The sequence below is a fragment of the Xiphophorus hellerii genome, chromosome 8, assembly GCF_003331165.1.
Source record: "Xiphophorus hellerii strain 12219 chromosome 8, Xiphophorus_hellerii-4.1, whole genome shotgun sequence".
In the NCBI taxonomy this organism is placed as follows: Eukaryota; Metazoa; Chordata; class Actinopteri; order Cyprinodontiformes; family Poeciliidae; genus Xiphophorus; species Xiphophorus hellerii.
In genome coordinates, this window is record NC_045679.1 from 8,153,580 (window position 1) to 8,170,941 (window position 17,362).

At 35.3% G+C, this 17,362-nt stretch overlaps 2 protein-coding genes across 2 annotated transcripts in view; both read left to right on the forward strand.

Moving 5' to 3' along the window:
- Positions 1-1,669: 1,669 nt before the first annotated feature.
- Positions 1,670-8,399, forward strand: LOC116724601 (transmembrane protein 230-like). Its single transcript, XM_032570379.1, has 4 exons — positions 1,670-1,802; positions 4,000-4,114; positions 4,956-5,078; positions 7,751-8,399. Exons 2-4 carry the CDS (start codon positions 4,034-4,036, stop codon positions 7,889-7,891), a joined length of 345 nt encoding a protein of 114 aa, XP_032426270.1. The 5' UTR covers positions 1,670-1,802; positions 4,000-4,033; the 3' UTR covers positions 7,892-8,399.
- A 1,338-nt stretch (positions 8,400-9,737) lies between these two features.
- igsf9a (immunoglobulin superfamily, member 9a) overlaps positions 9,738-17,362 on the forward strand; it is a 64,325-nt gene continuing 56,700 nt past the window's right edge. The window contains exon 1 of the mRNA XM_032570137.1: positions 9,738-9,964. The gene's annotated coding sequence lies outside the window, so the exon portion shown is untranslated. The remainder of the gene's footprint in view (positions 9,965-17,362) is intronic.

The window sequence follows — 17,362 nt, forward strand, 5'->3', positions numbered from 1 at the left end:
CCTTCGAGACGCAGCTCCTCCTCAGAGCTGCAGTTTCTAAGCCACAACTCCCCCACTCATCTCCTTCAGACTAGCCAGCAGCAATTAGCAAACACCTGGTGGAACCGCTGAGCTCATTAAATGAGATACTTCTCTGTGAAACGCTGGTAAAAATTCACCTAAAGGGTTAAGAGAGGCGGAGTTTCAGGAAGAGCAGGAGCTTCTTACAGAGACAGAGGCCCAAAGGCGTTAATTTACAAGGTAAATTTTCTTTTAAGTCAAATTTTATATATAGCATTTTTACAACAACTGAAGGTAACTTAGTTACTTAATTGTGCTATAAAATGGCACTATGTGCCTGGAAAACACATAATACTGCCCCTTTAAGAGGTTTAGTTCATTTACTTGTGTCTGTTTTATTAATTGTAACAGCGCGGATGTTAAATAACAAGTATCAGCTCGTAATTCAGGAATAGGATTACTAAACATAGACTGTCATGTCTCTTCATAAACCCTCAGCTGTGCAGATGTTGAGTCTGATGTAATATAGAAACAAAATGCTGACATGCAGTTTGGAGTCTGCAGTTCTTCCTTCCTGCAGTAGTGATGGTCAAAGCTTTTAACATTACATTTTTTTTATTTTTTTTTGTTTGTGGTTTTCACAATGATTAAAGTGTTGCTGCTTTAACTGTGTCGCCTTATTTATGACGGTAAGGAGTTTGAGTGCCGTTCGTTTTATGGGACTTCCTTGGTTTCCTGCCATGTGCAGAGACAGACGGTAAATTTTAGATTGTTCCCTGCAGTCGGAGGTGGGAGGCTTGTTCATGGAACAAAAGTCAGCATATTGTTTCCAAGCATGCAATAGAAGTGTCTCAGTAAACAACGCTTTAAGCTGAATGAGCAATCATTTTTCTACACATCATTCATCCATCAGCAGATGTAAAAAAGCAAATAACTACATTTTATTACTACTGACATTCAATGAGATTTAAATGTCCCTGTTTAGTAATGTTTATATTCAGAAACCTCAGGAATAACATCCAAAATAACTAAATCAGCATGTCCCAATTCAAAGTCCAAAAGCCCTTCAGAAATGCTAGTTAAAGAAGCTAATATTGCTGACAACACAAGCTAATATAAAATATTTTTCTCACTATTTTGTAGTAAATCTATGGCAACAAGTGTATTTGGGGCCAGATATGTAAAAAACTAATTAATTTCTGCAAAAAAAATATCTGAGACATTTTTCAGAAAAAACACAGACATTTCTGGGTTTCAAAAGTTAAAACATTTGCTAGAAAAATCTCAGAAATGTTGAGATTAAACTCAGAAAACGTGGAATTTTCTGAGTTGCAAAAGTGGAATTTTTTTTTTTTACTTTTGAACCTCAGAAAATTTACAAAACTAGAAAAATAACGGTACAATTTACGGTATGGTAAAGTACCGTACACTTTACCGTACTTTACGGTATCTATAATCAGCTGTTCATCCACGTGTATTAGTTTATGTAGTGGTAATATTCAACCTTAAAAGACATTTATTTAAAAATATATCTAAAAAAAATTAGTTTTATTCACAATAACACCGTAATGCTGATAATTATCTTTCTAAAAACTAATTACAGATTACTCTAAATGTTTACTTCCTCTTTAAATCACGGCTCGACGTGACCGCGACCAGGCGAGAAAACAAACGGGATTTGCATGTGCGCATGCGCCGTGAAGGAAAAACAAGGAAGTTTTTCCCCCAATGGAAACACTGTGGATGGGACAGAACTTAGCAACAGAGCGACGCTAATTGGGTTTATTCTGCCTCATGTGAAGGTAAGAGAGTCACCCGCGGAACCAAAGCAGTCGTGTCCGTCTGTTTTTGTACTTCGTTTATTTCTCCCAGCAAAGCTTGTTGGAGGCTAATGCTGGAGCTAATTAGGCAATTAAAACGGTAAACTCAACCAAGAGCCTTTTAATTGAGTGAATAACCCTTCATATATTAGCTAAGCGTTTTAAAAATGCTCCTAATTCAGTATTAAAAGACCCGGGGGCCTTTTAAAAATATCTTTAGTTTGACGACTGATTAAACTTGTATTAAAAATCTCATCTTATACTGTTACGTCATTTTTAAGACGATTTGCAACTTAAAGCTGCTACTCAGATTTATTATTATAACCAATAAAATGTACTTTAGCTTCAGCTCCTACCTATAGAACCTGCCTTATTCAGTTTTCCTGCTAGTTTTGTTGTAATTATTTGACCAAGAGATAAACCACCTTCACAAGACAAGCTTTAACGATGACATCACAAAAGGGACAAGGCAACTAATCCCCTTATTAGTGATCTTAGTAAGCTAGAAAATAATGAACAACCCAAGTTTTAGCATAAAAACGCACAAAGATGTAACTTTGCCAGCACACAAACACAATTTGAGAATATTTTCAACCCATTGGGTATAAACTAGATCCCTGTTTTTCCATTTAGATGAATGAATGGAGTCCTAGATATCTCTGCAGACACAACACATTAAAAAGCCCGTCAGTTAGCTACGAGGGTTACTTTTTTTCTCCTGTTTACATCCTGGCCTTTTCCAAAATGTTTTTTAACATATTTTTTTAGCAAAATGTTTTTTAAGGATTTAAGCTCAACAGCTTCAGAATGTTTTGATATCACTTCTTAAACTGCAGTTTCCTTTGCAGCCTTGATAAGTGTGATATTTTACTTCTAGAAGTTTTTATATCTGCCAAAAAGGTCAAACTGTTAATGTTTCCACACTTTCTCTTCTGGGCTGCACAGTGGCGCAGTTGGCAGCACTGTTGCCTTGCAGCAAGAAGGTTCGATTCCCAGCCCGGGGTCTTTCTGCACTGAGTTTGCATGTTCTCCCTGTGCATGCGTGGGTTCTCTCCGGGTACTCCGGCCTTCTCCCACAGTCCAGAAACATGACTGTCAGGTTAAATTATCTAAATTCTCCCTAGGTGTGGATGTTTGTCCTGTCTGCTTCTGTGTTGCTCTGCGACAGACTGGCGACCTGTCCATGGCGACCTGTCCATGGCGACCTGTCCATGGCGACCTGTCCATGGTGACCCCGCCTCTCGCCCAGAACGTTAGCTGGACATAGGCACCAGCACCTCTCCTGACCCCACTAGGGACAAGGAAGTTAGAAAATGGATGGATGAATTGACTTTCTCTTCTGTCCAGTTATTTTTGGAAGTTAAAAACTTGAATTTCGTGAAATAATTTCTACAATTAGTTGTGTAAACTACCCTAACATGGTGCACATTAACTTATTGTCTCCAACTTGGTTTAAATATGTCTATTTAAAGTAGAAACTGGTAAAATCCAAATGCATTATTCACCTTTTCAAGTCTTTGTCTAATTGGGAACCCAAACTTGTTCCAAATTCTGTTCCTTTTTCTTTTTACTTCAATAGAAAATTTGGATGTTATAGAAAAATGTTTCAATAATGTTATTTTACTCTGAAAAGAACCTTTCAATCTGTTCATATTTAGATTTTAGATGAATGGTTTAGCTGTCATTGTCTTGTTTTGTTGTCCTGAGAACTTAAATAAATATGGAAAGCAGTAAATGACCATTTAGATAAGGAATTATTATTAACTGAATTTCATAATGAAAATGTTTAAAATATTGAAAAGGAAAATCTGTAGAAACCTCGTTGTGTTTAGTAAGAGTTTGCTTTTTTTTTCATTCAAATTTCTGGAGTCCTCCATTCAGGTTTTTCCGTTTTATAAGAGTTAATATTTAAAAAGTTAAAGTTTCAAAAGTTAAACTTTAAGGAGGTGGACGGTTGAATTCAACGTTTAAGCAATGGAACAGGAAATAAGCGTTATAAATACAGATGTACTTCCTGATTTATCCACACCGGGATGTTACTAAACTACTACTAAACTTTTCCAGACTTTATATCGACCTTGTTCATTTCCCAGGTTTCTATTTGTTTGGCTCAATCAGAACTTGTATAAAAAGCTGTAAGTGACTGGGACTACCGGCCTGCGTTTCTCTCCCCAAACAGCTGTTATGCTACGCTAACGGCAGCTGGAAGCAACATGTTGACAGCTGGATTATCCAACAACAAGGCCAAGTATTCCAGACTGGCAGCTGACGACGATGGCTACATCGACCTGCAGGTCAGCGCCTCATCGTTAAGTTTTTAACATTTTTATTGATTGATTATGCCGTTAGAATTGGCTCTGATTCACTAATTTCACTTCTGATTCAATATCTGAGGTTTAGTATCGTCTGATACCGAACAGACACAGGAAAACAGCCTTAAATTGACTTAAAACGTCTCTTCTTTTTTTACTTAAATGTATTAAATTACAAATTTATTTGATAACTTTACACCATTAACTTAACAAATTTGGTAAAACCAACTTTAATTTGTTCAGTCAGTGCTATTATAACTATAATAGCCAATTAAAATAAATAATAAAAAATTGAATGTGACAAAATCAATAAGTTGATCATTTTGGTCAAATATGTAAAAATAAACTAGAGATATGATATATCGGCATTAACATTGGTATCGGCTGATATTAGTCATTTTTTAGTATATTAGTATCGGCTAAAATAAAACTAAGGATATTAACAACTAATATTAATTTCCATCTTGTTGCTGTTTTTTCCCCTGAAGGTGTCAAAATGATAAATATATATAATATCAATAAATATTGTGTATTGGCAATAAAAGCAATATTAATATCAAATATCGGTATCAGCCATAATATTCGTATCGCCGCATTCCTAAGATAAACTGCAACAAACTTGTGTTAAATGGTCAGAAAGTGTAATTAGGAATTATAAATATAATGTAAAATAAATAAAGCATAGCATCAGAACCGATACAGATATCGATATCGGATATCAACTTTAAGGGCAAAATGTTTAATTGAATTGGTGCCAAATTATATGCTGATTGAAAAGCTTTTCTGTTTTACTGCATAATAATTACACTTTCTGTGTTACTAGTTCAAGAAGAGTCCACCAAAGATCCCTTACAAGGCGATTGGCGTGGCAGTAATCTTGTTCCTGATTGGCTCCTTGCTGATCATTTTGGGAGCCCTGTTTCTGGCCGGGATCATCAATGTCGAGGTGAGTTTGAAGTTTCTTCTTGAGTTATTCGGCTCAATAACTTGAAGTTTTTCACATTTAAAGTCTGGAAATTATGCATTTTTAGCACTGGTTCGTTTTAGTTTTGTAGCATTTTTATGCCTGCATGATTCCTATGTCAACATTTGCCTAAAAATGGTCAAATATTAGGAAAAAAATTAAGTTAAAGCAAGTAGAGTACAAAGAAAAACCCTAAAAGACCTTCAGAAATAATTTAAACAAAATTATAATTACATGCACTTGTTAAATAAAACATATTGGATGTTTTAATAAATTATTAAATACAATAATTAAATAGTTAAATGTAAAAGTAGTTAATGAAATGTGTATACATTTTACAGAAAACCAAATAGTTGTATTTTTATTTAATTTTATCATTACAGTCCAGTGACGTGTACAGGTTGTTGCTAGTAGCAAGGGGAATATTAAATAACAAAATTTTATTTCAAAATACTTTTATTTTACTGTATAATGAATTCAGGTTTAAATATGTAAATATTTAACAATTATATATTGAATTGTTGCACTTGTGGCCCCACAGAAGAGTGAAATAATTAAAATATGCTCTTAATCATGTTAAAAGATGACAATCCTTAACATATCTATTATCAGATTAAGAAATTATTGAAATATTTTACATTTTATATGGATTTTTATTGGATTGTGGCATTTTTGAACCATTTAGTGAAAGTAGAGTCTTTTATTTTATTTAAACAGCTTCATGGACTAAATAAAGCAGTAAGTCAGGTACCCTAAGCTACACATTAACTGTTTTTATAATTTATGCCACTGGGTGCTACAGATATTTTTACCGTATCGTAGCAGGAAAAGCCCAGGTGGAGCAGAACTTACCGCTGGCTTGGTCCCATTAGTCGACCCGGTGAGCTGTGAAACCTGACGATGCTTCAGCCGCCTCACCTGCATGAAACATGGCTACTTTCAGACTGATCATTGGTGCCACGAGTGACGTCTGCCTCTGTTTTTGGACAAACGTTGGAAATGGACGCTTCGCAGCTGCAGCTACAACAACCAAACCTCAGATTGGACAAAGAAAAAGCTTCACTGATGTTACAAAAATGACAGAAATACATTTATTATTCAGGATTTGACAAATATTTAAATTAGACACAAGTTGCTCCTTCAGCTGCCTTTTTACTCACTCACTCACTCACTCACTCACTCACTCACTCACTCACTCACTCACTCACTCACTCACTCACTCACTCACTCACTCACTCACTCACTCACTCACTCACTCACTCACATTCAGTCAGTCATTCAGTCTCTCACTTGCTTATTAACTCATTCAGCTGTTTGCTAACTCCCCCGGTGACTCACTCATTCACTTACTATTAACTCGTTCACTCACATTTACTCACTTGCTCAGAATCATTCACTCACTTGGCGTCTCACTCTTTCATTTGGTTAGTCATTCAGTTTCTTACTAACTCACTCAGTCACTTGGTAACTTGGTAGCTCACTAACTTTCTCACTTACTAACTCACTTGCCTTCCTTTGCTCACTCACTCACGACTAACACTTTCACTTATTTGCTCACTCGTTAACTCAGTCTCTAATTCAGTTGGTCTCACTTGTTAACTCACTCAATTACTGACTTACTCGGTTGCTACTAACTCTTCTACTCACTCGCGTAGTAAGTCAGTCACTAACTCATTCAGTTGTTCACAAACTCACTTGGTGACTCACTCTCTTACTAACTCACTAACACCTTCACTCACATTTACTCGCTCACTCACAATCCTTAACTTATCTATTATCAGAGTAACTTGCTGAGTATTAAGTAGTTAGCAAGCTAGCAAGTATTAAGCAACTTGCTAGCTTGCTAACTCACTCACTACTAACACATTAATGCGTTCATTCACTTATATTCACTCACTCAGTCAGTAAGTTGCTAATTTGCTGGCATGCTAACTCAGTTACTGACTCACTCAACTACTACTAACTCTTCTACTCACTCTCAGTAACTCTCTCACTCGGTAACTCAGTTGTTTGCTAACTGACTCAGCCTCTCACTAACTCAGTTACTCAGTAACTCGGTCATTCGCTAATTCACTCACTGACTCACTAACTTGCACCAAGTTTTAATTTCTTTAAAAAAACGAGTAAAGGAAGTAAATCTACCAGCATCAGATTACATGATTACAGTTAAAGTAGAAGTTCTGTTTGGTGAAAAGTTGTCAGAGTTGATTGATGAATGAGTTTTGTTGTATCTGTTTGTTTTTTTTTTAATTAATCTCAATTACAGTTTTTGAACAGCCAGCACTGAAGGAAAGAGTTTGTCTACCAAACAAGATCAATTCCTTTGTTTTTAGTCAGGATAATTAAAGATGTAGCGTTAACGTTCTGCACTGCGGCTTTAGTTCTGCACCAACACAGAAAACCAGATTGTTTTAAAGCCTTAATGCTGCAGTGATGCTGCAGTGCACCTCTGAAAACCAGCAGGGACACCTTCCTGCTTCGACTCGGTGCATGATGCTGCCATCTGGTGGTGGAGCCCAGCGCTGCACCTTGACTGACTCATGGTTTACATAAAAGCAAAGCCTCCTGCTGTGCTTCTGTTTCACATTTTCCTACCTTGCTTTTTCATTTTCACCTTCTCTATTTGATGTTTATTTGTTTTGTTTGGCTCCTAGAATCCCGACCGCACCATCCCTGTCATTGTCATAGGCCTCCTGGTCTTCCTGCCCGGCTTTTACCACCTCAGGATCGCCTACTACGCCGCCAAGGGTTACCGCGGTTACTCCTACGATGACATCCCGGACTTCGGCGACTGACCCGAGCGACTGGTTGCTCTCTGAATCGAATGTAGCAGAACGAACGGAGCAGTGGAGGCCGACATGTTGGCGCTTTGCTGAAATGTTGCAGAAATGTATAACTGAGATGTTTCTTCTTTGCTCTGTTTGCTTTTGTTTCTTCTTCGCTTTATTAGCCTCCACGCCGAAACGCGACCAAACTCAGAGACTCAAGCTGCTTTAGTAGCAGCAGAGGAAGCTGGCCTGCAAAAACTCGACACAGAAATCATAATGTATTTCTTATTTACCGTCGCTCCAAAGCTCTATATTCTCAGCCTTACTGGTTCTTCTGGGACAGAGTGTTTGCATTATAATCCAAAGTAGATTTTTTTATGGTGTGCAGGTATATTGTTTTAAAGTGTTTGTACTCTTGCTCTGTGTTTAGGTTGTTTAAAAGCAGTGTTTCTTTTTGTCATGCTGGAGTGACAATAAAGAATGTTTTGACGTTGCTGCAATGAAGCAGGAAATAAAATGTTGGGTGTTTATTAAATGTTGCGAGTTTTGAACTTCATCAGTATGTCAAGAATATTAGCAAATGTGGTTTATTTAAGGTTTTAATCAAAGCTGTGATAGCACGTTAGGGTAATTATAGATGTGTGGGAAATAAGGGAGTAAATTTCTGCCAAAAAATCTGAGATTTTCTAGAAAAATCAAGTTTAAAAATTGGAAGGTTTGCTAGGAAAAAAATCCAAAAATTTTGAGATTAATTTCAGAAATATTTGGGAAAAAACTTGGGAATTTCAGAGTGTGTCAAAAATTTCTGAGGTTAATTTAAAAATTTATTTCATTTTTGGCTTTTCAAATTCTGAAATTTTTCTTGATTTCTCTGCTTTTGGCAGAAATTACTCATATGTATAAACAATGGCCATAGTGTGCTGTTTTACGTGATATCAGTATTGCTAATAATACTAGTTATTATATAAAATACACATATACTGTGCTAATATTACTGTTTATTTGTTACATTTTGTGTTGAAAAGTGTAATTTGTGTTTTTTTTCTTTTAAAATTTTTTAACTAATAATTTGGAGTTATTTATAATGTAAAATATAAATAAAATGTGATTCTAATCTTTAAAATACCAACATTAGTTGGTATTTTAATTAAATACCAAATTAATTAAGTTGGTATTTAATTAAATTAAATAAATTGGTATAACATGTAGAAAAACTTTCTTTTTTGTGTCCAATTACATCATTAATATGTCTGTCGCCTTTTTAACAAATGCTCTGTCGCTCAATTATCTGGATAATTACTTTAACTTGAGTAAAATTGTGTTGAAGTATTGTTATTCTTATTCACCTTATAGTTAATTTTACACTAAAAATAGACGAAACGTTTTTTTCTCACTGTCTTACGTAAAATCAGACTCATTTTTTCAACTTTTTAGGCCAGCTGAGATAACCAAAATTATTTGAGTTTGCTAAATCTCAGAATATTGTTTGCATTTTTATTTATTTATTTAACAAACAAGCGAAAGAAAGTTGAATTTTGTGACAAAATGTGGGGAAATTTTCTCAATGCGGAAAGAAACGTGTTTTTAGAAAAACTGCTTTGATATTTTGTGACATTTTTCTTCATAGCTTTTAACGGAAGCCCAGCAGTTTGGCCTCCACCAGGTAAAGGGCGCCCTCTGGTGGTTGCAGCTGAGACGGACGTCATCAGGGGATTGGAAATGCAAAACGTGTCAGCTTGAACAAACAAACCCTGGATTTAAAATTCAGGAGCTTCCAGAGTTGGGATGTGCTCTCTGTTCATGATGATGATGATGATGATGATGAGTTGGGCAGAACAAGGAAGCAGCAGCGGTGGGAGGGACGGAGAGGTAAGAGGGGAGGCGTCACCTGTACGTGAAGCGAACACCTGTTGCCCGGTGGGCTCTTAAAGACTCATGAGAAAAGAAAAGGTTCGCGTTACAGCTGGGGATCCCGGTGGCTTTTGTCGCTTAAAGGAACAAAAACCTTCATTCTGCTCGGTTTCAAACCGTCGCTTCAGTTGGACCGGAGGGAACATGTAGAGGATTTATTTTTAAAGGGAGTCCACCAGCGAACCACAGGTAAGGTTAAAAACACGATCAAAAAGTGTTTAAATGTCGATAAATTAACCATACTGAGCTGTGTGAAGCATGTAGACCATTTAAACTAAACTAATGAACTTTCTTTGGGTTATCAAATGTTAAAAGAGACAGTTTTATATATATATTCTTGGTATAAATCCACAAGCCTCCTGTTTTTTCTCCTTTACTAACTGGGTTCGCACTTTGGACTCATAAAGGCCAGACAAGGTGCCTAATTACTGATAAGGTGGATCATAACATCGACTCTTTCAAAATGGCTACTAAGAAGTGTCGACGAGTCGCAGCTAGCTAGCATTTAACGTTGGGCGAACGTTAGCTAGACGTTAGCCTGATATTCTTAGATTGTTTGATATTATAGGAGGGCGATGTGGACGTTTTATCGCGATATTTTGTGGTACTGTTTTGATAAAAGATAAATGACACTATTTCTTTTTTAATTCAAAAAGAAATTGTGAATGCATGACAACAATCGTACATCACAAACATAAATACTGTTCTTAAAAATATATACTAATTTGTAATTAGCTTCTTTAGGACGCCATAAAGAAGTGTGATTTGTGTCACTAAAATGCATTTAATCGTATTTATTTGTCCGAATAAATTCGTCCGAAAGTTGTTAGCTTGATATTCTTTGATTGTTTAATGGTTTGGGTGGGCGATATGGACGGTTTATCGCGATATTTTGTGGTACTATTTTGACAGAGATAAAGTCACTATTTCTTTTTTAATTAGTTGCATGGTTTGGGTCTGCATGACAACAATCGTACCTCACAAACTCAAATACTGCTCTTAAAAATACATACTAATTTGTGATTAGCTTCTTCAGGATAGTGTAAAGTTGTGTAATTTGTGTCACTAGAATGCATTTAATCATATTTATTGAACAGTGGAGAAAATAGAAAAAAAATAATCAAAACAATACTTTGCTTTTTTTAAACCTCACAATTGGAATTTATGTGACAAAAAAATCAAGATTCTTATCATGACAAGAAATTTATATTGATAAATTATAAATGATGCGATAAATTCCCACCCCATTTATCGTATTTCATTTTCTGTCTAAATGTCGTCTGCTAACTAAATAATTACTTTAACTCCACTTTACCAAATGACATCATCAGTGAAACTTTTTTACTTGAAAAGTTTAAGTGGTATACAGCGTTAATTTTAATTAGTGGGTTGTAATAAGACATCCAATATAAAATAATTAAAAATATAAAGGAAAACGTCAGAATTTTATAACAATAGTGCTTAGGATCAGAGCTAATGATCTCTACTTAATTTTTTTTTTAAACTTAAGTAATAAGTGTCCATCAGAACATTTAATTCACTATTTTTAAAATAATATCAGATGGACAAAAACTATGTAATTTAACAAACAATCTGTAAAGTGCCTGGAAAATACCAAATTTAATTACTATCACTTAATTACCTAAAAATATATTTTACAGTGTTTAACTATGGTTTCATCAACGGCTGAAACCTTTACGATGTGTTATTGAGCACTTCGGACTTTCTGATAAACTGAACTATAAAATGTTCAATATAAAAGTTTTTTAGGTAGCAAAGTAAATGCATATAAACAAAAGGTACTTTCTGGATTTTTTTTTTGCTTCCCAAATAAAAAAAAATATTTGCATTAATATGCATTTGTCTGTAGTGTTGAGTCTATCATCATTTATCTTCGTTTTCCAGCGTTAATTGGACAAAATGTCCATAAAGTCCCCAGATGAGCCCCGTTGAACAATTTCAGAAACTCTCGTCGGTTTTTATGGAGCCTCTCGACGCACCAGCTGGTCTCCCGGTTTAATGGATCATTTTTCCCCCTCACCAAGTTTACGTCATCAGAAAAACGAACTCAGTGGAAATTAATTAACCTGAGGAGGAGAAGAGCCCGTATGGTGCCTCTTGATCTGCAGCAGTACCGTAAACACTTCATTTTGACAACTAAAGCAGAATGAAGTGGAATTAAGTCACCGATATAACAAAGGTCACATTAGCCCATTAGCTGCTGGTGTCAAAATATTGACAGGGGCTCTTTAAAACCTTGAGAAACTGGAATTAAGGATTTTATAAAAGCTTCACCTTGCTTCTTGGGCTATAAAACATGGCTGTTCAAATATTATTTATATAGAAAAAATGTAATTTTGGGCATTAGTAAAGCTTTACAGAGATGAGCTTGTTGCCTTGAGCAGTTTCATATTTGAGCTCTCAGGATCTGAAGGAGGCGGCTCTGACTTTAAATTAAAACCAATTAATTTCTGGGTTTCTTCTCAAACACCCTTTGGCTGAAATATTAAAATCCTAATCGTAATAATCTCTTAATATTTCATGCAACAGCTTCGCCTTGAATCACTTCTGAGGTGAGTTTTGCAATGCAGATCAACAGAAAGACAATTATTTTATTCAAATGATGAGATACTGTTGTTGTCCACACAATACAAATGGGAAAAAGCAAATTTATTTTTTTTTCTATTGATAAAAACAATCATTAAGGTCAGAAACGTTGATTTTAGCTTAATCAGACACAGGGAGGGGCATTTATAGTATCTTGTATCATTTATCGTGATATGCTACTTAAAAGAACTTTAACTTATCGTTGTGGTAAATTTCAATTAAAATTTACACTTCAAAAACACAAAACCTTACCAAGTATTTTTGTCTAGTTTGTAGTGCAAATATCTTAGTTTTGTCTTATTTTAATTGTACTTACTTACAAGTAACTTTTCAGCTTGTTTTAAGAAAAGCTGGACGTTTGTCTTAATTTCCAGAAGACTGTAAATTATTTATTCCTTCGCCAGATTATTTCACTTATGAGAAAAATGTCTTGTTATAAGTGAAGTAATCTACCAATGGAACTAGAACTGGGTTGCTAGGTAACGGTCTGGGCTTGTCTGGGGTTGCTAGGTAACGGCTCAGTGGAATAATCTACCAATGGAACTAGAAGTTTTGGCTCAAAACTAGCTTCTAGTTCTTGCTAAAAAAGTTACCTGTATGTTATTTTTGTCTTATTTCAAGTGTACTAAGATATTTGCACTATAAACTAGACAGAAATACTTGGTGAGATTTTGTTATATATATATATATATATATATATATATTGCTGTGTAACCCCCCAAAACTATCCATATTGTCTGGATTGTTAGTTTTACTATTTTCTTCACTCTTTGTTCAAATAAAGCATCAATAAATATCAACAAATTTGAAAATATGACTAGATGCAGTTACTCTGTGCAGCTTGGTGATACAAATAACTTTTTAAATATAACTAGTGTTCTAAAGAAGCATTTTACAAATGCAAATTTTTTTCCAAGAGCAGTATTTTTTGTCACAGCCACACAGTTATCTAAAAAGGTGTAATAAATAATCACCATTTTACCACAAAATATTGTAATAAAACTTTAAGTCCATGTTGCCCCAGATGAAAGTTTCAAATTGAAATCTGTTGTCTGCTTTTTAGAGTAAAGTCGTATTCTGATTGGCCTTTCAGCTCATGTTGGTACACGACTCGTTTCACTGTGGGTAAAGACACTATGACTAGCTTTCAGATTGTTTTTTATTTTAAGGTTTATTAAAGGTTGATAAAGAAGACACTGTAAATGGGGGGGAAATGGAGTAGCGTCAGGTTTTAGCAGTTGTAGGATTTCTCTTTCGTCTTTGGTAAAAGATTACGAGCCATTTCTCCTGCTAGCGTAGTTTGCTAGCGCACCAATTGTTTTGGTTGTATTTACCCAGAATGCCCTGTGCTGTAGTCCACTCCCTGCTTCACATACACATTCCAACAGCTCCAGAGTTCACTTCAACAAAATCGAATCAAGACCGAGGTTTGTAAGCGGACCGGATTTTGCTTTTTTGAGTTTGATTACGTGTTCACACCTCCCCAAATGAACCCAACTTTCTTGGCAAAACAACTAGACTCTGATTGAACTGGCCGACCAGACGGGGTCGGTGTGATTGCACCCTTATTGCAACATTTAAAGAAGCAATTCGTGACCACTGTGAAGTTACAGACTGACTTTGTGACATTGGTTTGACCTCCATATTGCTGCTCTTTACTTTCTACGCCAGAGCTTTACAGTAACTCCATCTATGGGGTCAACAAGAGATTGTGGCGTTCACCTTCCCAGAAAAGATGCCAAATATTTGCACTCCAAGCGTTTGTATGGCCACTAAAGTGGAACCCTCTTTATTTCGCCTGTCCTATTTTCCCCCTAAGTGCACATCAAACCGAGCCAGACGGAGAGTACCCATTGTGATGGAAGGAGCGTGTTTGGATTTATAAAAACCAGCCTTTCTGACACGTGCAAGGATGGGGAAAAAAAAATAAGATGTAGATTAACAGGAGCCAGGCTGAATAAAGTAAGCTCCCTGGGGAAAACTCTTATCACGGTAACAAAGACGAACCGGGTTGGAGCAGGGTGAATGCCAATGAAGAGCATTTTATTTTTTATTTCTTTCTTGAGAGAGATGGCTGACAGTAGATGTTCCAACATGACATTTTACAGCCTCAAACGTTCTGGTGATGGAGAGTCTGGCAAAGAACGACATGAAACTTTAAGTACAAGCTGGAATAGGAAGCTATAAAAGATAAGAGAGGAATTTGAGGCCAAATTTAAAAAATGTACATTTTGACATTTTTGAGTCTTTGACCTTTCATATGAAAATCATGTGTTAAACGTTTTGAAGTTGGATGCTGTTGGTTCTTCAGATTCATGATTGGCAGGCAAGGTCAAATACTGAAAAGTCTCTACTTTCTTTTTTTTTTTTTTCCTCGTCATTAAGTTCTCTCCTAAAAATAGTTTTTCAATCTGAAAATACATTCTTTGCTGCACTTTGTTTTGAAATTGGTAAAAATTAACCTTGCATTCCCTTAAATTGTTTGTTGCACGATCAAGATTTCCTTAATTTAAGGGAGGAAATCTTCCTTGAAGGAAGATTTTAAACCTTGTGAAAAGTTTTATTTGGAGAAGTTTTAAGGTTACGCTGATATAGCGACTACTGTATCAGCAAATTTGCTCCGATATAGCGAGAGCAATTTTGCTCCAAATTTGTTCCATCTTGTGCAAAGTTTTATTTGCACACATTTTAGGAACCTTCAATTTGCTCTCGCTGATATAGTGAGAGCAATTTGGAGGAGTCCTAGGATTAAGCCTTGTGGTACTCCAAGTTGTCTTTACAAATTATCTGGCATCTAATAAGCCATTTGTGGAAAGTTTGTTTTAAATCAAACTTGTTTTAAATCAAACTTTGCACAAATGGTTTATTAGATACAAGCTAATTTGTAAAGACAACTTGGAGTACCCCAAGGTTTAATCCTAGGACTCCTCCAAATTGCTTTTTCTCTTTCAGGTTATATCAAGAAAAAATAAGATTAGTTACCAAAACTACGCTGATGAAACACAGCTCTACGTTTCAATGTCACCAGCTGACTTTCTGCAGCTGAAGAGAAACAGCTGTTCACATTTTTCTTTGTATTTTCATGTAGAATTTATCTCCAAATTATTTGCAGAAAATCTTCCTATTTGTTGTCTAATTTTTGTGGAGTGTGTCCAAAACAAATTAAACTAGAAGATAATTTTCTCCAGCTTTCTTATCATTCCAGGTAATCAGAGAAGCGGAGTAGGAAATAAAATCCAATCGAGTGATGAGGCGAATCTTTCATCTTTTCCTTCCCTCTCTAAAAAGAGAGTTTGCTAATGGCGGGTTTGCATTTGGGACATTTAGTGATCACGAAATCAGCTCCCAAAATGACAAACAGCAATAGCTTCAGCGCCTTTTCTGGCTTATCTGGTGGAATATTTGGGTTAAAGACGATAATCCTTAAAAGCCACAGCCGTACTTTGCACTTGGTGCTTTTCAATCCTTTCTTTTTCTTTTTTTTTAACACAATTGTGTCAGCACCATTAACATTTATGAAGTGAAATCTCCTGCCTAACAAATTAGCAGCTCTATTAACTCGTCTTCTACGTTGCTGCTGATTTCCACATTTTAGAAAAATAAAAAGAGGTTTTTACATCTGCTGATTCTCTGGAGTAATGAATCAAATTCTCAAACTCTAATTTTCTTTCTTACATTTGAGCTTTAATGTTGAACAGAGCAAGCTATGTTTAATTTAATTAATCAGTTAAAGTACAATCTATTCACCATTGATTTAATTAAGCTAAAGAAACAAATCTTTAAAAAAAACCCATTAACACCAGTTTCACCCTCAGTCTCTTTGCTTTCCTGATAATGGTTTTATCTGGCCCAGTTGTTTTTAAATGTTTACATTTAAGACTTTTAAACATTACATGAAATTAAGTTAAAAATGTAATTAAAATTAAATTTTAACCATTAAATTTTCCTTTGGTATTAATGAAGTATTTTTGAATTTGAATATAGATTCAAAATTATGTTCACCATGAATGGAAAAACACCCTCATAAAAAGATAAAGTGACAATAAATATCTGGAAAGAAAAATTAAAAGCAGTTTAGCGTTTAATTTATAGAAACACATTTTGTAATTGAAATTTGACCCTGCGATCAGGAGAGGAGGCGTCGGTGGGACCTGATGGACCAATCAGAGGTGGAGTTGGGAGAATGATGTCATGCTTACATAGCCAATCATCAAAATTAGCCTTTTGGTTTTTAAGTAATTGTCAGATTGGCCTTCAAGTTCTTTTTAGTCACAGGGTTTTTTGCATTGGAAGTCTCTCTTTTTATTGATTAATCATAAATATTTGAATTATGCATGTAGTGAAACGTTGTTCTGGTATTTGGAGTATTTTTTGTAGACTGACTTCTCTTTTGAAGGTCACTGCTGTGGATAATGGCTCTGATTGTGGTTTTCTGGACTGGATTTGTAACCGTTTCCAGGCTCATATATCTTAATGATTTTGTTTCTCATTTGTCTGTAACATTTTTTAAGATCCAGACGTGATATTTACTTAATGATTTTAATGATGGGATAGCTTTTTTTGGGAATCTTTAAGCCTCCTTTGTGTTGTCTGACAGGCGCAATTTAATTCAATACTAACCTAATTTCAAGTTTTGAAATTAGCAAAGCATAATTCAGCAGATTCAATAGGAGACACAGGAATGTTAATAAAAACCTCACGTCATCCTCCAGCTAATATGCTAACAGGCTATATAGCATAAGCTATAAAGTGCGTTATGAATAAAATCTATTTTTATTATTTGTCTGTGAAGTTTAAAGCACATCTGGATGCAATGTTTTTTTATTTTAGTTTGTTTGCTAGGAAAGCAGAAAAACTTCATTTTAGGGGTGAGCAGTTAGCCATTAGCCTAGCTAGCATTCATCCAGCAGCCCGCCATGTTTTTGAGTTAAAAAATGTTTAAAGTTGACAGGAAATGTGAAAAATATCTCTCAGTAATTA